Here is a 23239-nt window from a genome sequence, read left to right as displayed (position 1 = left end):
TAAAACAAAATGAAAAAACACACAAACGGGCACCGGTGGCAATGTGTTGATCACGACACGACTTACATCGACACATTTCTGGCTTTGCCAGTGAACCTTTATATGCTTAACTTGTTCAATCCATCAAGAGATATATGCTTCCTTATCTCGAAAACGACTTTCTTCAAAGACAATCTAGCATCCTCAATGTCACTGCAAAAAAAAAAAAAAATTACAAGATATATATATATATATAAAGTATAGGAAACACTGTTAGGAAAAAGAAAAATAATGAGCCCAGATATATTCTGCATTATTTTTGTTTTGTTTGTTCTTTTGGTCTGACAGTTATATTCTGCTTAACCAAGGAAACATTCTTTTCTTCAAAGAGAAATTAGGAACATTCCAACAGCCGCATCAAAGCAAAACCAATTCGAGCGTTGGCGGCAACTTTCGTAGTACAAGTTAACATTATTCCTTCACCGCACTTGGTTATAGAAGGCAGGGGGTGGTGTCATTCCTTCACCACATTGACACCAAGCTAGTAACCTTATCTTTCATACTCTGCTTTAATCATATTCAACAACAATGGCTGAAGCTCTGGTTTCCGTATTGCTAGAACAGTTGGCTTCCATCACCCGGCAGCAGATAGAGGAAGAGGTGAGGCTGGTCGTCGGCGTCGACCAAGAAGTCGAAAATCTCAAAGGCCATCTCCAGGCAGTTCAAGGCGTGCTCCAGGATGCGGAGGAGAGGCAAGTGAAGGAGGCCAACGTCAAGAATTGGCTGTGCAATCTGAAAGACGTGTCGTACCAGATCAACGACATCTTGGATGAGTGGAACACCGCCATCCTCAAGAATCACATGGAGAAGCAAGAAAAAGAAGGTGAGAATAATGATCTTGTCCTTGCTAAGAGGAATAAGGTACGGTTCTCCATTCCCTCCTTCCTCAGAAATATTCTCATCTGTTTTGGTCAAATTGGTGATCGCATAATTATGCGTCATGACATTGCTAAGAGGATAAAAGAAATCAATGAAAGGCTAACTTCGATAGCCATTTTAAGAAACGATTATAATTTTCAAAGCACAGTTGGAGGCACTGAACAAGTTGAACGATCCAAAACCACTTCCTTTGTCGACGTGTCTACCATAATTGGTCGTGACGAGGAAAAAAATAAAATACTTAGCATGTTGAAAAGTGAGAGTGGTCATCAATTGGTGATCCCGATTGTCGGGATGGGAGGGTTGGGCAAGACTGCTTTTGCCCAATCCGTGTATCATGACCAAAATGTAACAAGTCATTTCCACGAGAGAATATGGGTTTGTGTGTCGGACCCTTTTGAAGAGATTAAGATTGCCCAAGCCATCATTGAAAAAGTTCTGAAACAAGTCGATCCTCGAAAGGACTCAGATAAGTTTCAAACTTTGTTAGAATGTATATCCGACAATATTGTTGGTATAAAGTTTCTCCTCGTCTTAGATGATGTGTGGAATCCCACTGATCCTAAGTGGGGCCCATTGAAGGCAGCTTTGCAAAAAGGTGATGCAAATAGTAGAATATTAGTGACCACTCGAAATAACACGGTTGTTGTTATGATGGGAGCAACCAATGATCACATGATCAATTTGAATAAGTTGAGCGACCGACATTGTTTGGATTTATTCCATAGAATTGCATTCTTTGACAAAGATAAAGATGAGTCTAAGTTGTTTGATGAAGATATTAAGAACAAGATTGCAAAAAAGGTTGATGGCTTGCCTCTAGCTGCAAAGACTTTAGCTAGTCTCATGCGATATAAGAAGACAAGAAAGGAATGGGTAGCTGTTTTGGAGAGTAAGATGTGGGAATTAGAAGAGGTTGAACAACAGGTTTTTAAATCACTATTACTTAGCTATTATGATTTGACTCCAGCTGTCAGACAATGTCTTTTATTTTGTGCTGTTTTCCCAAAAGATTACGAGTTTGATATAAATGAGTTGATTGAGTGTTGGATGTCACAAGAATATCTTAGTATGAAAGGAGATAAAGAAAAAGAAAGAATGAGAGGCCAACAGTACTTTGATAACTTAGTGATGCGTTCTTTTTTCCAAGATTTTGTTAAAGGCAGAATGGATGATGATATTATACGCTGCAAAATGCATGATATTGTGCATGACTTTGTACAGTTTCTCACCAAAAATGAATGTTTTATTATGGAGGTGGTGGAAAGTGGTAAAGAGAAAAACATGGTAGTCGATAATAAGGTTCGTCATTTGAACATAATGTCAACATACAATGATTCGTTTCCTGTTTCAATCTACAATAATTGCAAAGGATTACGGACTCTGGTGATTTCTACTTCGAAACTTCTTCCGTTACCCTCGGACTCATTTTCCAAATTGAAAAGCATTAGAACATTAAAGTTCAATAAAAACTCAATCAAAGAAGTTCCCGAAAGTATTGGTGGACTAGTACATTTGCGGTATCTCGATTTAAGTTTTAATCGGGAATTGAAAGAATTACCCGATTCTGTGGGTAATTTATTCAATCTGGAAACATTGCGTCTCATTGGGTGCTGGAGACTCAAAGAACTACCGGTGAGCATAAGAAAGTTGGTTAACTTAAAGCATCTTTATATTTCGAGGAGTGCAGTGAGCTAAAATTACCAAAAGAGATTGGAAGATTAAGAAATCTGCAAATCTTAGATTGGTTGTGTGTTCAAGACGGTGGCGAGGATGATGAAGGAATTTTCAAGTTAGGGGATTTGGGAAACTTGGAGCAGCTTCAAGGGAGCCTTTACATAGCAAACTTGAAGTCAGCGAAAGATGTGAGTGAGGCTAAAAATGCAGAATTGGTGAACAAGAAGAACCTCCTTCATTTGACTCTAGATTTTGGGAGAGACTATTCTTTCGATGAGGCGGATTTAAAGGATGAAGAAATACTGAATGGTTTTCAAGTGCATACAAATCTGGAGTCGTTGGCTAACTATAGGTACCACAGTACCAACCTGTGTCCAAGTTGGATGATGAGCTGTCATAATCTGAGAAGGCTTGAATTCTATGATGTTCCATTTTGTGGGGTTTTGGCTCCTCTGGGGAAACTCCCGTCCCTTGAATATTTAGAGATAAATAGGATGGAGAGTGTGAAAAAGGTGGGAGTTGAATTTTTGGGAATAACTGGCGAAACACCGCAAACATTAATAAACTCGTTTCCCAAATTGAAAAAACTCAGATTTCAATTCATGAAACAGTGGGAAGAATGGGAAGAAGTAGAAGAAGAGGATTCTAAAATTACAATAATGCCATCTCTTTTGAAGTTAGAAATCGTTTACTGCGAGAGGCTGAAAGCACTGCCAAACTTCCTTTGGAAGACCCCGCTGCGAGAATTAATCATCTTCGGAGGGGATTGTCCGATTGACTTGCTACAATGGTTCCCAGACGAGATGTGGAATGAAGTGGTTGAAAAATGCGTCTCAAGTCCAAAACATCAAAATTCAGATGGCAAGTTTGTGAAAAAAGACGGGAGTTGGAATGTTGGAGGAGGATTGATGATGGGCTCTGCCTGCCTGCCTATCTGATCCACCTCTTGGGCTAAAATGGTAATTTTGAACACCTTCCTTGCAATTCTTTAATTTTATTTAAGTTTCTAGTTGCTTGCTACCATCTTCAGATTTACTTAAATTTATTCTTTATCCAATTCAGTAACTATGATAATTGGTTAATGCAATTAAATACAAGCAGCATTTGTGAATTGGTGCTAGGATCGTTGCATCTCAATTAAGAGGTGCATGTGGAGTTGATTTGATCACCTTGCTCAAACAAAGAATTGAAGTTGCTAAAAAGCAAAGAAGTTAGTTTGCTCAATCAAGAAAAGTGCAAGGGAAAGTTGTGCAGAAAAGCCAATGAGAGGATGCATAGGTGCTCCAGCGACATTTTCCAGTCCTGAGGGCAGGATTTCATGATGTTGCAAAGCCGCTCGAGGCACGCCAATGTAGTTTTTGTTTCTAAGTTGCATACTTGATTTTGGAGCTCTTTTTAGTCTTTCCACCCCTGTTTCTCTCTAATTGTGTCTGGTAAGACCGCTACTACAATGGATAGGATTTTGATGGGTAAGTAAATATTGCAAGGTAATATTTTTGGAATTTGGAACCAAACCGGTCTTTCAAGCCTTCTTTATTAAATTAGATTGATGAAATAGTTTTGTCACTCTATTTATATTCACGATTTAAAAATCTAAGGTCCTTCGGACTCTTTGCAGAATCAATAGACATTGTGATAAAGAACACTATCACCACAACCTGCAATGGCTATGCGAGCCCACAGCGTGGTCCATCCTTGCTATGAGCTATATGCTTTGAAGGTTGGAATCTCCTTTGCTTTGGATGCTTCTTGTGTGCCTCTTGTGGTGGAATCTGACTCTTCGACAGCAGTTCAAATGATTAACACTGATGAGGAGTGCTTGCATCAAAAAGGGTTTTGGTGGATGAGATTCATCGCCTGACTGAAATGAGAGACCCCAAACTATTGTTCAGTATGTTGCTCGTAAAGCTAATGGAGCTGCTCACAGAATTACTTAGTTTAGTCCTCGTGAAAGTGGACTATCGTTTTGGATGGATGAGGGGCCTCCTTGGGTCATGGATTGCATTCAAGATGATTGTCCTGCTCCGCATTCCTTTTCTTGATTTTCTTGTAATTTCTTCGCATGTGTGGTACTCTTTCCTACTCCGAAATTTTGTCCCATGTGGTTTTCTTCGGAAAGGTTTTAATGAGGCCACTTTATTACATGCTAACTCTATTTTTATTATTTGAATGAATTATCGTTTGCCTTCAAAAAAAAGAATTTCAAGTGATTGGGCTTTTACGTATGCAAGTTGACAGCAAAAGACATTAGGAAGGTTTCATATTGGTGTTTAGTGAGGGTTTAGAACCTTTGTGCCCCATGAAAATAACCAAGAAAAAGGAAACGAGTATAAAATAAACCACCTTTTAATTTTCCATTTGAGCTAAAGTCCAATATCTCTTAAAATGTCCATTCTGAACCCAGTACAGAAAATTGGCAATGTATCATTTGATTGACACTGTAGAATTTCATTTTGGCAATGTTTGTTTTTGGTTTTTTTCTTTGCTTTTTAGATAGATTGATTTACTTAGTTTTAGCTGTTTAAAGGAAATATTGGTAAGTGGCCATTTTGTACTTCTGAACTGTGATATACTACTACCCAATAAAGGGTCACTTTTTGAATGATGTGGCCTGGACTTTTATATGCCCATTGATTTTGGGTGATAACATATCAGTTTTGTCGTTTACATATCGACCATCATGTGTCTGTATATACGGTCATACCCCAAAATTTTTCCAAAATGGCTGGTGCTTATGGTAGCAGAAAAAGGAACCTTGCATCATTGCGATATTGTTCAACCGCTCATCAGGGTCCTTGAATTTAGTAGTGGCGTGGGCTTATTGGCTGCCAAAATCAGTGCAAACAATTATTTCTCTTTATAAAAGTTGCGTGGACTTGGCGCCTCAAATTTGGTCATAGCTCCTTCACGAGCTGTGGCGGAAATCCGTCATTGGCAGTGGCACACATGCATAGACACTAAAGATAATGTTATAATGATGATGATGACGACTATTTGTAAGCAACTGAACTAAAAGAGGTTTGTTAACACAAGTGATTAAGGAGCATTCACAAAATTCTTTATGTATTAATTTTTTTTAAATTGAAATACTATTCTAACATCACTCAAAATGAAAAAACTATAAGTCTTATAATTTAATTAAGCTAATCCTTTCCCTAATTTGTGAAGAAAACAATCCAAACAACATTAACAAATGCACAATAAACCAGTGCATGACAATCTCTATATGAGGACACTTTTGCTTCTCCATAACATTTGTCATCATCATTAACAAATGCACAATAAACCCAAAACGCAAGAGTTTCGTTAATTTTTTTTTAACAAAGTTTAGACTTGATTGCTAAGAGCAACTCCACCCATTTGCATTTTACCATGGCAAGGGGGACTAAGGCTACTATTCATGTGAATAGTGCCTCAAAAACAAAGTGTGTTTCCACCGACAACCACTATTCACATAAGATTTGAAAAGAGAATTTGTATAGAGTTTTGATGTAGGAAATGAAAAATATGACTAAGTATTTATTTTAAAAAATCTGAAATTTTAGTATTTTTATAAAAATACGTTTGAGGGCTTGTGGAGTCCACCCACAGCTCGAGCAACATTTGTTCAAGGCAATTTTGGGCCTAAACTCCCCTTTGCCCGGGCATGCTGGAGTTGCTCTAAGGAAGCTCCAATCTGCTGTCAAGGCAAAGAAAACCCATTCAGTGATCCAAAATAGCCCATTGGGCTCCACCTGGCAAGCCATGAGGGCACTAATGTTAGCAACGAAATTTTTTAAAAAATATCTAAAAAATTCCAAAAAGTTCACAATATTATTTTATACATACCTAGCAATTTTATTATTATTAATCTCATACTATAAATAAAATTAATCACATATGAATAGTAATTGTCATTAGGTTGCCATGTCAATGGGTGGAAAAGCAACAAAAATATTGTTATGAGAGATACTATTCACATGAACAGTAAATGCCTTTGTCTCCTTTGTTTTTTGCCATGAAATAGATGGAAGTGCTCTAAGTGATTAAAATTACTTTGAAAGCTAAAGGAAAATAAGCCAAACTACAAGGGTGGAAAATGGTATTGGTCTTAGTTAAATGGTGTTCTGTAATTAAAAGATCTGTATTAGGTTATGTTAAAGTAACCAAATTAATCAATTAACTTATATGTCAACAATATTAAGTACTAACTTTAATAAATTTGTCATTAAATCAGATATTGAACTTATCCGACTTGTACCTAAGCTGTCCCTATCTTTCAAAAAGTTGCTTTGTCACCTCCCAATTTTGTCCATAAACTATTATAAATATGTTACTTGTCCAATAGAGTTGTTCAAAATCTTATCCAATTTGTCCAAACTATCAATATAATCCAATTTAATTAGGTTCAATGTCTTTGAAAATGTGAATTGAATCTCAAAATTCAAAAATCGACATACTTAAATTTATAAACTTGTCTGCGAAGAAAATGCAATGAATAAAAACCTTTCAAGTATGCAATAATGTGTAGTATAAACATTTATTTTCAATAATTTACGATGCGTTTAGATGAGTTAGCTTAGAATTATGACACAGTATGTTGACAAGTTTGTTTTGGGATATGGACAATGTGTTAACAAGCGCCATATTTTAAGGACGTAATTAGAGGACTTGACATCAAACCTTAAAAGAAAGTACAAAGTCAGAGAGTTGGTGGAGTGAAATACCAAAAAGGCCCCTGCACGTTTTTCCCTCCAACACGTTGAAGAAGACTAAGAATAGGGGTGATGTGTACAACTGCCGCATATTCGGAGGGCCCGTTCTCTATGGGCTTTGCTTGACCACCACCCAGGTTTGTTTCTGTTGGGGACACAACACAACAACACAAACAACAATTTCTCGCTCTCTAATCTCTCAGGAGAACAAAAGAGAGAAGAGAGAGAGACTCTCACAAAAGCTTCTTCCTTGTCCTCATTCATCATCTTCTCTTTCCAAACCAATAACAACCCACATTTCAATTTGTTTCTTCGTATTTTATACAAGGTAAGTTTTTCTCATTTCAAAAGCTTTGGCCTTTGGTGAATTGTTCTGTTTTTGTTGTTTTACTTTTGGAAATTAAATCATGGGTTTGCTTGTTTGATTTGGTATTTTTGCTGTTTTTGTGGTTTGGTTTGGTTGGTTTCTGGGATTGATCTTTTGGGTTACATTGTGAGTTTTGATCAATGTAGGCGCGGGGTGGTGTGGATCCATGTGGGATATGTTTCTGTAACTCTGGGATTCAGAGGATGACTAACCGAATCGCGGAAACGCCTCAGGTACGTTTTTGGTTCAATTATATTCCTGTTTTATGACAAATGCTGCTTTTTTTGTTGTTGTCAATAGCTTGAATCTATAGGAAGGAACACACATGAACATTGTACATGCATAGTCACATGAATGTACTATACAGACACAATTCGAATGTGCATTATTTTTGGTGGAAAGGAAATTTATATGGTGGTTGTGTGTTTCAGGGAGAAGGCAATGCTCCTCCTCCTCCTCCCCCGCCTGGTGGCCCTGATCGACCTGAATCACAGTCTTCTCGTAGTGGCAATACGGTAATGTCATGTTTCTTCAATCATAACAATATTGTGGCTGAAGTTTATTTTCATACTATCCCTGGTTTGTATGAGCCTGTTATCAGTGAGTTCACGAAACATAGTTGTCATTATCAGGATTTGGGATCATTATCATCACTTGATTATCATCGCCATTTCCTTTATTGCCATTGTAGTTGATAGGCTCATATTGAAACTTAGAATTTGTATGTATATTCTGTTAATATACCACATGTGAAACAAATTTGTTGACTCTATATTGTCTTTGCAGTTAAAATACTAAGGATAAAGTTTGTTAAGAGGAACAGCAATATATGATTGCAATGCTCAGAGAATTTATAGCTTTATATTGTTGCATAACCTCAGCCTTTACCAAAAGACAAAAGCTTTCGAGACTTTAGGTGGTGATCAATAATTTAGATGAATGAAGATGAAATAATGTCCTATACTATTTGTTTTCATGTAATCTCTTCCTTTTCTTTTCCGGGTTCACCAAAGTGAAACTACCATTCTGAAGTCTACACTGTTTTGCAGATTTTCAAGAGTGGGCCACTATTTATATCATCGAAAGGAATTGGATGGACATCTTGGAAAAAAAGATGGTTTATTTTAACTCGTACTTCACTGGTTTTTTTCAGAAGTGATCCAGTAAGTAGTTAATTTCTAGTAAATAGTGTGTGCATGTGCTTAAATCTGTTTCTTCCCTGTCTGTTTCTTGTGTTATCCATAAATATTTTGACATCCTATGGAATTAGTTATCTTTCATCACAGCAAATAGCTGGAAGGAAACATTTGACGTATTATTGTCATTAAGCGCTACACTATGCGATAATGATGAGCACTCATTTCATAAAAGTGGATGAACTCACTCATTGACAAAAGCATGGTGCCTAGAAACTCTTCATGTTTGGACTTATCGTATGTCCCCTCTAGTCCTGTTGCAGGAATTTTATTGTGTCAGATCATTTATCTGATTGACATGTGTTGGCCAGCCAATGCCTTTTTTCATAATATTTTTATTTCTGTATGCATATACCAGAAAAGAATCATATTTTGGTAGGTGATGTGGTTATTTTAACTGCGGGCTAGGAACATGGGCCTTCCTGTATCAATTTAATGACAGTGTTTTCTATGGTCCTCTCTCTCTCTCTCTCTCTCTCTCGCTCTCTCTTTCACTCGTGCTTGTTTCATTAATAAGTTTTTTAAATGTTTCAACTTTCATCTACTATAATTGCATTGCCAGAGTGCTGCTCTAAAGGGGAGTGAAGTGAATTTGACCCTGGGTGGTATTGACCTCAACAATTCAGGCAGGTTGGCTTGTAATTCTGAATTGGATTTTATCTGCTATTCTGCTCTTGTATGACTGCTAACCTCACAGCATTTAATTGAAAATTTTCTAGTGTGGTTGTCAAAGCAGACAAGAAACTCTTGACCGTGCTATTTCCAGATGGCCGTGATGGACGAGCTTTCACACTTAAGGCATGTCTTTCCCTTTTGTCTCTACTATAATTGTTTCTTGGTTGAAAACTTGAAAAATGCTTCTATTGTCTTAATGGAGCTTTTAGATTTTCAACTTCTCCATTTTCTTTTTGCAAATAGCAAAAGTTAATTAGAGCAAGCCATAACAGGATCTTTCAGCAGGATTCTCATGAAACAGCATATTCAACTGACTGGGAAAAAAAATTCCTGATAAAAATCATATGTAATCTAGTCTTTATATGACTAATCATGCATAGAAGCCATAGAATCTGCTGTTCGCTTATGGATAAATATGATTCCTTTCTGTAAAAATATTCTATGGTCCTGTATAAATTTCCTTCCTGTATATGTATAAAGTAAACTCCTTCAAAACTGGGTTAACTTGTGCTTCTACGTTTTCCTCTATCTCTTCATTTTTTTAATGTTTCCATATATAAAGGGCGATGTATGATTTGATACAATGACAATCTGAGCACATATTTTCTACATATCCTGTCTAGAGAACGTAAAAATTTATTGTTTAAAGGAACTTATATTTGGTTCTACCATATCCTATCAAATATGAATCTATATTTTTTCAAACTTGTTGAGGAAATTGCATCGGCTGTGTGCCCAAGCTAGAACTTCAAGGGAAGAAGAAAGACACTACCTGTGCATAACACTTTTGTAAAAGTAGGGAAAACATTGAGAAACTGACAAAAGAAATTGACTAGTTTGAAAACCTTTTGACCAAAAGTTAGATATGGAGGATATTGTGGTCTCGCTATCTGCTGCTGACGTATTGGTTATACCTCTTCCTTCTGCAGGCTGAAACTTTGGAGGATCTACATGAGTGGAAGACTGCACTTGAGAATGCTTTGGCACAAGCCCCAAGTGGTGGAGCTCATGCAATGGGGCAAAATGGTATATTGGGGAATGAGAAGACTGATTCAGTCGATGGTTCTTTGGACCAGTGTATGCTCTTCCTATAGTGATGCTTTAGACATAGTGTTTAACATATTTATGCTATGCTGTGTGGATTTGTCTTTCCTCAGTTAGCGTAGTCTCATAAGATCAACTCTGGTGTTAAACCATTTACACATTACACTACCTGAGCCTTTATCATATTTATTTGGCCTTTATGTGGTATGCAGAAGCTCTACTTTCTACTGGTTAAGTAAAATGTGTCTGGAAAAATCTAAAGAGACAACTTGAACTACATTTTTTTATATTTTTTAAACTTATTAGAATTTTGGTGCAACCAATATCGTAAGACTAACAAAAGTCGACAAGTATTGATAGAACTTCTGGTCATTATCCAAATTCAATTGGACACTGATGGGTTCTGCTGCATTATGAATACAAAGATTTGAGTTGTCTATGCAGTATAGTGAAATCAAAGTTCATCATATTTAGTTTTATGGTACTCAATGTTCATCATGGATAATCTGTTAGGCATGAAATCCTGTAGCACAGGTTTTCTTCTGATGGGATCTTGCATTGTATATTTTGAACTTGAATTAATTTCTTGCTGTGCTTATTCCACCTCATTGAAATATTGGCATTTGTATTCCTATTTAGCAAAGGAGAAAAAGCCTGCAAAATCTACAGTCATTGGGGTGCCTGTTTTGCTGGCCTTGGAAGATGTCGATGGAGCTCCATCTTTCTTGGAAAAAGCCCTTAGGTTTGTAGAAGAATATGGTGGGTTCTCCTTATCTCACAATCATGTCACTTCACCTTAGTAGTACAATTGTATTCAATATAGTGCACCGACTTAATTTATATTGCCTATTTTTTTCTTCTGAATATAAAGAAATATATTCATAATTCTTTAGTAGATTGGTCTTTTCATTCTTTTGAGATTTTTTTTTCAATGCCTGCACTGTCGGAGACACCGTAATTGGTATCTAGTCTTCTGATTTTGATGTATTTTTGACCTTTTTGGTACTTTAATTATAATCATTGGTCTTGTGAGATAGAACACTCATTTTGTATCCTTTAATGCATGCAGTTAATTACAGAGTTTTCAATATCTCTGTCTGTTTGTGTATTGATTTGTGGTCAATCAATGCCTTGACATAAGATTTCCTGTTGGGATTTAGTAGAAATGGTTCTCTGTACCTAAAAAATGGGAAAGTATGAAAATTGGTGAAAAAAGTTCAACCAGCCAGCTGAATGGGAAACTGGCAGCAGTCCACAGATATTGGCTGTTTTCTTGTTTTTACTGCTTTCTGGCTTAAACAGTATCTTTTTTCCTTGTTATAAGAGAAATGGAGGGGTTCAACATAAAAGAGGAGACAGTAGACGAAGAGAGAGAGAGAGAGAGAAGAAAGGAAAAGGATGTGAAGACAAGAAGACAATGAGAGAGGAGACATGGATTGTTGTAAAATTTGAGAGAGAGAGAGAGAGAGAGAGAGAGAGTTGTATAAATTACAAATATTTTGATAAAATTCAAAAAGATTCTTGGCTTAATTTTTCCCATGAAAGGCATCTTCTTCTTCTTAAGGGCTTCAGTTTTTTGTTTTAAAATTTTGCTGTGAAATTTATTTTCTTGGTTTCCTTAGTGGTTTTATACTTTTACCTTTTGTTGAATAAATAGCACTTTTAATCCCTTCATAATATCTTGATTTGAATTTATCCCTAGAATTCTTAATTGTACCAATTATTTTTGTATAACTTTTACATTAACTGGACTTCTGTGGTTGGACCCCTCGCCCTCCTACACTTTGATGACCAGTCTGATCCTGAAACATTGATAGGATCTATCGTATACATTGATAGGATCTATTGTATACTTAAGGTTTGTGTTTTTGTGAAAAATATATTTTAGGACGGAGTTTTTAGTTCAATGGTAAAAATTTCTTGTCGGATTTTGGATACACCTTTTTTTTTTTTTTAATTTAACCCTTGCACAAGTTGTGTACATGTGACAAGTCAGCTGTTCTGTAATCTGGTATATTTCATTGATGTTTTGTTTATATTCAGTTTTATTTCTTTTTGGTTAAAACTGGCATAACAAGGATTTAATAGGTATCAAGGTTTTCAGATTTTTATAAATTTAACATATTTATACTTAAGGCTCTTAAGTTGAAGCTGTCACTTGAGGGTGCTTTGTAGATAGACTATGAACAATCTCATGTCTGTATGATCTTTTCCATTATTGGTTTTGGTTATAATTATTATTTTTGCTTGTTCGATATATGAATCTGATCATTTGGTGGAAATGAATAGGAGTCAAAGTAGAAGGGATCTTACGGCAAGCTGCAGATGTTGATGATGTTGAAAGTCGAGTACGAGAATATGAACAAGGTTAGTATCTCTTTTATTTTATTTAATATTTGGTGTTAAATCATCTTCTTCTTTTTTTAATTACTTTTATTGTTTAATATATCTATTGCAGAGTTTGTTCTTTCATCATTATGTTTTGCACATCTGACCATTAATTTCTCTTTAACAAGTATGCTTAAGAAGTCGACAGCTCATTTGCCATATGCCAGATGTTGGTCATTGAAATTTTGATTCTATTCTTAACTTGTTCTACCTGTGGTGAAAATTTTCATCCGTTCTGTAGATTCAGGACTGTTTTGTTAAAATTAATTTCTATAGTAATTTATCCCTTCTTGGCTTATGATCTTCTGTAAACAAGGAAGCCATAGTCATGTATTTACATGGTAGTTTCATAAGATATGTTTTTCTGTTGGAGTGCACTGTCAATATCTGTGATACTTTCGCGTTATGTTTTATGAATCAGGGAAAGTTGAGTTTTCTCCTGAGGAGGATCCACATATTATTGCTGATTGTGTCAAGGTATCTACTTGTCACACCACAAAATGTTGATTTCTTCATTCAGTTGATCGAATGCTCTGAAAGCTGTTTTTGTATTTGTTGTCTTGATGCAAATTTGCAGTATGTCCTTCGGGAGTTGCCATCTTCTCCGGTCCCTGCCTCTTGCTGCAATGCACTACTAGAAGCCTTTCGTAAGTCTGGTATGATGCTTCTTATTTAAAACGTATCATCTGTCTCTTTGTTCCTTTTAGTTACGAACATAGGATATGTATTGTGTCATAAGGTTGGGCAAAAGATATCATCTGTCTCTTTAACACCCTCTTCATACCCTTTAATTTTATTGTTCTGTGAACTTGGAGTGGCGAATATTAGGGAAATGTTATTTGAAACCTAGTGATTGGAGGCTATCTAGCTTGCTTTAGAGAGCAAGCACTTGTTAAAGATTTTGTGTTGCTAAATCTTACAGCCTAAATACTGAACCACTGACCATAATTGGTTTTGGGTTAGGGACTCTAGTTCTAACATTACATCATAGCACAGTATCCACATGTCAGGCCAAATGGCCAAATGGCCAAATATGCTCCCACCCAACAAAAATTGAACAGGAGCTAGGCTCAATAGACACCACTAGTGAGGGGTGTGTTGAGAGTATCCCACATTAGAAAATGGAAACTTTGCATTAGTGCTTAAAGGATCCTGGACGTCCCTAGTCATTGCCAATTGTTCTTGGGTTGGTCACTCATATTCTAACAGACTATATGCAATAGTATGAGTGGGCAATCCTTCAGAGGATAAGCTTTACATTTCGACCAATTTAATTTAGATTTTAGGTCCGTTGTAAGCAAGTGGCTGAAATTCACTAGTTAATTTGGAATCTATCAATGGAGTACAATTGTTCTATAAGATTACACTGGGTTTATTTTACTATTACATTTGATTTCCTTTAACAGCCATTTCACAATGATTAGGTAATGATCGTGGTGGTAGAATCAATGCTATGCGTACAACAATATGTGATACATTCCCGGAGCCAAATCGTCGTTTATTGCAAAGGTTACTTTTATGTTGCTATAATTATTTCCGATTTTTGTTTAGATCCAATACCCAAACTACATTTCACGTGCTTTACCATCTTGCATGTATATGGTGTCAAGTTATATTTGGTATGATTTAATTTGTCTCTTTTCCTGGTTCAGAATTCTATTGATGATGCAAACTGTGGCTGCGCACAAAGCTGTGAATCGAATGAGCTGCTCAGCTGTGGCAGCTTGCATGGCACCCTTACTTCTTCGTCCACTCCTAGCTGGAGATTGTGAAGTTGATAATGATTTTGATATGGGGGGTGATGGTTCGGTTCAACTATTGCAAGCCGCTGCTGCAGCTAATCATGCTCAAGCAATCGTTATTACTTTGTTGGAGGAGTATGATAATATATTTGGGGTACGCTCAAACAAGATTTTTACTTTTTAAAAATTACTTTTCTATGATAATACTTCCTCCTATTTTGTCACAGGCAAATTACATGCATTCTCATACAGTAGCTTGTGTTAGTATTGGACTATGGGATTCTTTATTCATGTTGGTATACAAACAAATATTTTTTTAGTTTCCATCAATTGTCTTAATTAGCTTGAAGAGTTTACATTCTTTCGTTGCTTAGTATCTTTCTCAATTTATTTGTTGACATAGCCCACTCTGGAATTATTTCAGAAAAATAGTTTGGACTTTGAACTCACATTATAAGGAGTCCATCTTCTTATAAAATGTTTTCCTTTTTGTTCTAAGGTCTTATCCAGGTGTTGTCTCCTTGGCATCAGCCCTTTAATCTTTTTTTTTTTAGTGCCATTTTAAGTGAAATTGGAATCTATACATGCAATACGATGATCTGTATTCACTGGTCATTTTATAATGTTATAATGTTGTTGAAAATATTCAATATTTTTCAAGTTGAAATCAAGTAATCAAGTTCTTTCTTCACACCTCTGTCATTGATTATTTCACCTTGGGTCTGTACTTTTGAGTTCCATAAATACTAGTGTATTTGCAGGAAGGTGATCTCTCCCCTGAACTATACAGTGACACCGAAGAGAGTGAAAGTGAGACCGAGGGGGCATCCGACGAAGGCGATTACTATGATGATGAAACTGATGCAGAAACAGATGATGATGTTGAAATTGTTTCTGATGGAACATGCAGTGAGAGTGGCGACTCTGGACACAGTGATTTGCACAATGATAAGGTTCATTTCTATACTTTCTAACTTTATCATTAAACTGCACATATGTTGTGATGATAAAAAGATCCTAGCCTAGTTAATCCTTCAATCCATTAGTGCCAGACCTTGACAAGACAATTTCGTTCTTTCAAGTTGGTTAAATTAATATTGGTGCCTCTGCATAGTTTCCATTAGCTATGCATCCAGCTTTTTGTTCATCTCTTTTGCTGTTGCTAGTCCATTTCGAGACAAATTTGGAAGTTTTCATATATAATAATATATTTACTGTTTGCTATGTTTATGTCCTCAAGCTCTTTTGTCTTATGATTTGATCCTAATACCCAAACTAAAACAATCTTACTTGGCCACTTCTTTAGGCTTTTCACCCGCTTCAACAAATTGTACTATGTTGTGTCCCTGTGACTCTAGTTTCTGCATGGATGCTGTGATGGTGTGACTCTAGTTTCTGCATGGTTGCTGTGATGTTTTTTTTACCTTCCGTTCTCATGAAGGGATTCTATTTTCATTTTGTTAGTGATTTTGTTTGCTCAAGAAACTATAAGAGATGGAAAATTTGGTTACACCATGTATACTAAATGCTTTAAGGGTGCAGGATGGTGATGGTTTTAGCTCAGGGTCCAAGTCCCTTGATGGAGATGATAATATTAAAGCTCAGAAGTTGTCGTCAAGCTCACTTAAAACTTTGCAGCCTCAACATGATGTGCAAAAGAACGAGAATGAACTGGTTTCAAGTGAAAATAATTCAGCAGAGCTGGCTAATGAGTCTGCTGTAGTAGGAGATGTTTCTAGAGAAACAAGTTCTGTGCAGCAGCCAATTGTTCGTGGTCTTCCATCCATCCAAAAATCTTCAACTATATCCAATGGACCTGCACTTAGTACAAGAGGTCGTACTGCATGGGGACGTACCGCTGTAAGTATATGTTTTCTGGAGTGGTAATATGATGCCTTGCTTGTTAGGCCTTTCTATGACTATTTATATTTTTCTAGATTAGGTTATCCAAGAAAGGACTTCGAATTATTCCATACACCCTATCCATTTTCTACTTTTGCATTTGTATGATCCTAATCTAGTGACTGTATTCAGAGGTCTTTTGTTTATTGGTTTTTTTCTTTTTTGGGGGGTGGGGGGATTTTGAGTCCAGGCAAAGAAGAACCTTTCAATGGAATCCATCGATTACAGCCTTGAGGAGGAGTAAGTGATGCATATTTCATATCTGTAGAACTACTTTCCTCGTATAAACTTGCGTATAATTTTATTTTTTATTTTTTATTTTGGTCGTCCTTGTATCTTTTTTAGTGTCAGCAGATGCCCTCTGTCACATGCTTGATGTTATTTCTGGAAGTGGAGCTATCAATATATAGAGAAGCATGCACGCATGTACTCAATATATAGAACACATGATTTTGATCATGGTGGCACATGACCCCAACATCAATATTACTTTTTTGCTAAAGGCATTAGTGATTTACTTACTCTTGATGTACCATTAGTGTTGCCATTTAGGATGCAGTGATTTTTACATTATTACTTATAACTACTAACTATTTGACTAACAGGAAAATATGTTTGTAGCAAAGTTGTAACTTTAAAAATCTTCAGCTCTTTCAATTCGATTAATTATTTCTAAGAGCTAGTTTTCTTCCTGTATGAAGGGATGAAATCCAGATGCTTGAGATTACTAAATCGGAGTTGGAAAACAGAATTGCAGAAGAGGTGTATTTCTCTTTCCAGTTACCTTGTATCAAGTTATTTGGAATTTTCTATATCTAAGTTGTTAGTTTCCTTTACAGGTTCAAGGGAATGCAGCTCTGCAAGCAAGTTTGGAAAGACAGAAGACAGCCTTGCGTGAGCGTCGTCTAGCTCTCAAGCAAGATGTAAGTTTCATTGTGGAGAATATATTTTCTGGTTTTTCTAGTAGTTCCTTTTCTTTACTTTATTTTCCCTGTCTTTCGCATATTGAACTTTTAATATTTTGTACAGTCAAGGAAGTTTTAAATGCTTCTTTATCCATAGAATCTAATGCTTATTAAGTAATTAGTTTCTATTGAATGGTTGAGATCTTCAGTGGTAACTAGCCATGATGATGAAGCTAATAATATACTGTTATTGGACATTAAACGTACTCGCAGGTGGCAAGGCTACAGGAAGAGTTACAGAAGGAGAGGGATTTAACAGCAGCTCTTGAAGCAGGACTTCATATTTCTGGAGGATGTGTACCCAATTTATCCACTGTTGATGAAAAAGTTAGTCTTCTGTCCTTTAACTGGTATGGCATAAGATCTTTCATGATTCACCAAATGGTTAACTTGCATATGTGCTATAGACAAGGGCAGAGCTTCATGAAATAGCTCAGGCAGAGGCAAATGTTGCCAACTTGAAGAAGAAGGTTGATGATCTAGGTGTACAGCTTAACCAACAACGAGAGCGAAACCATGGCTCTATGGCTGATGCATCCACTTTGTCCCAACACAATCGGGATCTTCATGCAAAACTGTAAGATCTTTAGTTAATTGGTGGTCCTTTCTTGTTGGATCACCTGTCTTCTATGTAGTCATCCTTCGGTAACTTAGCTGCACTTTCTTTTCCCCTTTTGTGTCTTGTTTTTAGGAACGCGATGGATAAAAAACAGGACAGTGAAGCCTTAGCCCCTTCCCGTGATGAATCATCAAGAAGTAAGGTAGATATATTTTGACATTTGAGATATCTTCATGAACAAAGGTCACTGCTTGACTTTAAGTTACACACTTTTTTAACCCCAAAGAGAAGAAAGATTAAGAGAAGAACAAATGATAACTGATTGCCTAATATTTTTTAACCTAAAAGTGAAGCAGACTGATCTATTTCAAGAACAATAATATGAACCGACAAAACTTTCTCAGAGAATGTGTTTGGCTCTGAAGAGCTGTAGTTACAAGTTATAACATCAATGTTTACTTCTATTGTAACTTGGCTTGGTACTGCTCAAGCTCGACTTCTAGATCAAAAGTGGATTATGTTTAAGCTAAATGGAGCGTAATCTTTGAGCGAGCAGTTTGTTCAAAAGTGGATTAAGTAAAAGTAGTAATTTCGTTTAAATCAATTTATGGGCATGGTTCAACAGGATACTCATACAGATGGAGCAGAAAAACATAAAACCAACTATCGGTCGGTTGTGTTGCCAACCAATTCTTGTGCTGTAGAGCCAATGGGGGCTAAGCCTAGTGCTCCAAGCAACTCCAAGAAAAGTGGTACAGGGGGTGAGGTAGGATTCGTCCTATTTTACTTTGGCTCCAGTTTGTTTTGTTCTAGTTCAATAGAACTGTAACCAATGGCTCTATGAAATATTTGAAGATTCGTCGCATCTTGCCAGATTGCCTGATGATGATTTTTATTAAGCATTCTTTGCTTCTTTTTTTTGGGTAGGATGACAATACCAATTAAATAGACTAAAAAATCATCCAACTTCTACTTACTGCTTACTTGCTGCTTTGGATTTTACTCATGTTTCTGCTGGATGAGCTTATTTATTTCTCTGACTAGATAGAAGGCTAGAAATAGTTACATCCCTCTTTGCCTGTGCATAACAGGGAGGCACAACTTCAGCAATAACAAAGTTGACGTCACGACTGAATTTTTTGAAGGAGCGGAGGAGCCAAATAGCAAATGAAATTCAAGGCCGAGGTTCAGGTCAACCTGCCCAAAATTTGGATAAAACTCAATCAATCCAATACTCAGACAAGAGCTTGGAAACCACAGAAAAGCCAGAGAAGCTTAGAAAAGCAGAGAGTCATTCGTACGCAGAGAGAGACAGAAAATCAGAAAGCCAACAGCAGCATAGCCTGGACAGAGGAAAATCAGAAAGCCATCTGTCCGTTAGCGTGGAGAAAGGTCGAATCGTAGAGAGTAAACCTTTCAGTTCTCCAGGGGCGGACTCTAGATCATAGCAAATGTTTATATGTTCTCTTAAGGCTCAAGGACAGTTTTTTTGCAAATGGGATCTTCTTATTTCATAGAAGAAGAAAAAATTGCTGCTAGACATGGATTAAATTGTGCAGAGTAGAGTGAGGAAGTTCATTGAATAGGTTTTGGTTTTTTTTATTGAGCATTTGATGCCTATCAAAATAGCTGCTCAAGTCCATGCACCCCCCACCCCCCTAAAGCCCTCTAATGCTCAGGATGTACAGATATGAAGCATCTCCTTGATGTAAAACTGAATTATTTGCAACCCCAAACTGTTCATTTATGCTGCCACAGAGACAGCAGAATTGCCCAGTTATTTGTCTGCGTTGTGTAATTTCCATTCCAGTTGCTTAGTCTGTGCATATAAATTTTTAATTTTAATGGACATGATCAAAGTTCAATTCCTACATCACCGGACCATAAACTCATTCGAGTGAAATTTTCCACTCAATTGCATGATGACTTTTTCAAAGTGTCATACAAGAACTATCAAATCTTATTCTTTTATGTCGAAGTGTTGTTAAAAGAACCAATTTTGATTTTGTCGATGTATTGTGCTACTCACTTGTTAATTACCTGTTGAGACCCCATTAAATCATTAACTGGGTTTATAAATTACTAGAAAATTTATTGAATTGTCCAAACGAAAAATATAAAATTGCATTAATCAATCATAGTAATAATTATTATTTTTCATCGTCGTCTTTGGGTTGGAGAACTCAAAAATCCTTGAGAACCTTCCGGAGCTGTTCAAGCGTCACAAACAGCACCACAGTGAAGGGCCCTTGCCTAGAAATCGTAGGGATGAAGCCCTTGTAGAGGGCCATGGGCCCCTCAGCCCTCACAGTCTTCAATGCACAATCCAGGGCCCCACTATACGGCGGTTCCCGCCCGGGTTCCACCTTCATGTTCATCACCCTTGTCTTGATCACGTCAATGGGGTTCGACGCCACGGAGGCCACAAACCCAGCCGCGAAACTCGCCGTCACGTGCGTACCGAGGCCGTCTTTCATCAAGTGCCTGTCGAGGATCGCCTCCTTGATCTGATCGTACGACGCCAGCTGCGACGCCGTCACGATCATCGCGCGGTTCACCGTGAGGCTGGACCCGCGCCACAGGCTAACAATCCCTTCGCTCCTCGCCATCTTCGTGATCGCGTCCACCACGTTCTTGTAGTCGCGGCCGCCAGCCTGCATCCGGACCATGGCCACGTCGGCTGGGTTGCCGACGGCGGCGCCGACTCCGCCGGCGACGAGCCCGGCGAGGATTTTTCGGGTCAGGGGGAGGTTTCCGGTGTTTGCGTCGGCCCACTGGACTTTCAGGACTTCGTAGAGGCCCATGCGGGTGGTGGAGTAGAGAGTCTGGCGAAGGACGGTGGCGGAGACGCCAGAGTATAGGGCGGCGACGCCTTCCGTCCGCACGATGCGAACTCCGACCGAGATGGGCCCCGCGCGGGCCGGCTGGGCCGGCGGTGGTGGTGGTGGGCCCACCAGAGTGGCAGAGTGGGAATTAAAGGCAAAAGCGGGGCGGAGATTGTGGACGGGCTGTGGGGCCCGAGCGGCGGCGCTGTTGCTCTCGCCCTGGAGCTGCATGCGGACCTTGATAAGATCAAGCGGGTGGGTGGAGCAGCCTGCAACAATGGAAGCTAAGCCTCCCTCAACGAAACCTTTGACACCCATTTCTTCAAGTGAGAATCAAAGGTCGAATTTTTGTTCTTCTGGGTTGTCAGAAAATTGAAAGAATGAAAGAATGTGGTTAAACAGAGGAGCAAAATTGGAGAGAAGGAAATGGGAAGAGGGATATTAGTGTTAGGACCAAGAGGAGGCAGGGTTCATTTCACTGGAGATGCGGAGGTGAGAATGGAGGGCAAAGGCTATGGAGGAAGAGTGAGGGACGTTGGGCCTCTGAGACATAAGCATCTGCTGCCAAATGGGTTTGTGTTTGGGGTTTCAGTTGTGAGTTGAGGCTGAGAGAGCTGAGGAGGGTATATATATATATATATACACACACACACAGTAGTAAGGTATTGAAGAAGAAGAGAAAGTGGAGGGAAGAAGCAGATGCCAGATGCGCCGCGCGGTTGGCTGGCTCTCTCCAACGCGCTTGGGTTTTGATGACAGGGACCCTTTCCTTTTCTTTTAGGTTGCTGCCCTAACAAGACCACGAAAATATCATTTCATTTCTTTTTATGAAATTATATTAAAAATAATTTCCTTTTGTGTGTTGGCTAGCTTTTACTAGGCTTGAGCTTGACTTGTACGCTTAATAACCCTAGACAGCCGTCAGCCTGCTGCCTCCCCAATGTTCTAGGAGGCGGGTCTTTGAAACGTTGAAAATTCTACACGTTATTGATTTGAATATTGAAAATTCCTTGGCTTCTGGACGGGTTTTTTCAGGCATCTACTACGCGTTAAACTTATTCTTTATATTCTCATTATAGGAAAATATTTATATATGGAAAATGATCCCTCCTCAAGCGAGGTTTAAGCTCAGAATCATAATTTGTTTAATGGAAATTAGTAATTATATGCATAGAGATTCTTTCATGAATATTTATTATGTTGCTTGTATTTCATTTCATACATGGGTCGGGTTATAAATTCGGGTTGGGAATTCATGTTTTAGTATCCGCTAGAATTAGGACAAACCCCTACCTCAATTCTAGCCTGTTTGATTTCATGTGTCAAAATCTGACTCATAGTCTCTCTTTTTTAAAAATATAAAAATGATAGTTTAACTAATTTAAATTAATCTAATCTATAAAGAGGGAAATTAATGTAATCTTAGTGTATTGACTAACTGACCTAACTCACATTTACAAAAGAACGAACTCCCGACCAAGACCAAGGAGGCGAACTCATACTGTACTTTTAGGTCTTCCTTTAAGCATCATTTCTATATGTCAACCCAATTGGAAATGTTTACTCACTTTGCTTTATCATTATTTTAGTGTTTGTTGAAAACACTATATTCATCTAAGTCACAACTATTAAAAGTATATCGTTTGTCAAGGAACGAACGATCCTTTAATATGGGCATAAACGAATAAATGGTTCAAATAGTGAGATTATGATTAATTTTCTATTTGTATTGCTTTCCCGAGTTGCTTTGGTAGTCAATTGCTCACGGCATCACTATCAAAGTATACTTTGATTTTCAAAGAGGAAAACTTTGGTCTATTTGGGTGTGGAAAAATTAATATGGAAAATCATATGGTCTCATATCAGGAGTGTTTGGTGTGAACAAATGATCCTAGTTCACATTAAATTCAACCATTTTGAGAAAATAATAATTGATTATGCATGCCTTAAGCATAAGAATTAAACCCATAATTGATCTCTAATGATGGGCTTTTTTTTTTTTTTTTCAAAGGGGATGAACATGAACATGCATAGCAAAGAGAGTGAAGCATCTTCCACACCAGCCTCAGCTTCAAAAGCACTCCAGCACTCACAGTCAATTCTCAATGTCAATTCTCAATTGTGTGTGGAGGAGAAGAGAACCCTCCATAAAAATCTAGTGATTTTCTTCTTTGCCCACTTGAGAGAATATTACACAGATATTGAATATGTGCCCTTTATTCATTTCTTTTTATTCTCACTTGATCTACTCAAAATTCCCTTGGCCATGCTAAAGTTTTGAGGTCAT

General features: G+C 37.5%; 3 protein-coding genes across 8 annotated transcripts; 2 read left to right on the top strand and 1 right to left on the bottom strand.

Moving 5' to 3' along the window:
- Positions 1-502: 502 nt before the first annotated feature.
- Positions 503-4752, top strand: LOC148919468 (putative disease resistance protein RGA1). The gene is given in 5 exon segments (XM_089046554.1): positions 503-2595; positions 2598-3383; positions 3385-3554; positions 3717-4082; positions 4214-4752. Coding segments are annotated over 3 exon segments (2898 nt in total). The 5' UTR covers positions 503-567; the 3' UTR covers positions 3469-3554; positions 3717-4082; positions 4214-4752.
- A 2668-nt stretch (positions 4753-7420) lies between these two features.
- On the top strand, positions 7421-19998 carry REN1 (Rho GTPase activation protein (RhoGAP) with PH domain-containing protein). Of its 6 annotated transcripts, none has more exons than XM_008221070.3 (23): positions 7421-7617; positions 7803-7889; positions 8088-8171; positions 8706-8819; positions 9415-9482; positions 9572-9650; positions 10457-10604; positions 11211-11330; positions 12861-12938; positions 13381-13436; positions 13537-13615; positions 14384-14468; positions 14612-14855; positions 15463-15654; positions 16244-16561; positions 16794-16843; positions 17305-17365; positions 17443-17526; positions 17782-17895; positions 17976-18145; positions 18260-18329; positions 18753-18893; positions 19219-19998. In XM_008221070.3, the coding sequence occupies exons 2-23, from the start codon at positions 7860-7862 to the stop codon at positions 19573-19575; spliced, it is 2742 nt and encodes a 913-aa protein (XP_008219292.2). In that variant the 5' UTR covers positions 7421-7617; positions 7803-7859; the 3' UTR covers positions 19576-19998. The 6 variants fall into 6 exon arrangements, with proteins under 6 accessions (XP_008219292.2, XP_088901714.1, XP_088901713.1 ...); XM_089045588.1 differs by having other exon boundaries at positions 7481-7617; positions 10457-10553; XM_089045587.1 differs by having other exon boundaries at positions 7481-7617; positions 13537-13606.
- Positions 19999-20194: 196 nt separating this feature from the next.
- DIC2 (dicarboxylate carrier 2) lies at positions 20195-21553 on the bottom strand. Its single transcript, XM_008221071.3, has one exon. It carries the CDS (start codon positions 21268-21270, stop codon positions 20311-20313), a length of 960 nt encoding a protein of 319 aa, XP_008219293.2. The 5' UTR covers positions 21271-21553; the 3' UTR covers positions 20195-20310.
- Positions 21554-23239: the final 1686 nt, after the last annotated feature.

This window comes from Prunus mume, linkage group LG2, assembly GCF_029339155.1.
Source record: "Prunus mume cultivar Tortuosa linkage group LG2, ASM2933915v1, whole genome shotgun sequence".
NCBI lineage: Eukaryota > Viridiplantae > Streptophyta > Magnoliopsida > Rosales > Rosaceae > Prunus > Prunus mume.
This window is presented reverse-complemented; position numbering and strand designations above follow the sequence as displayed.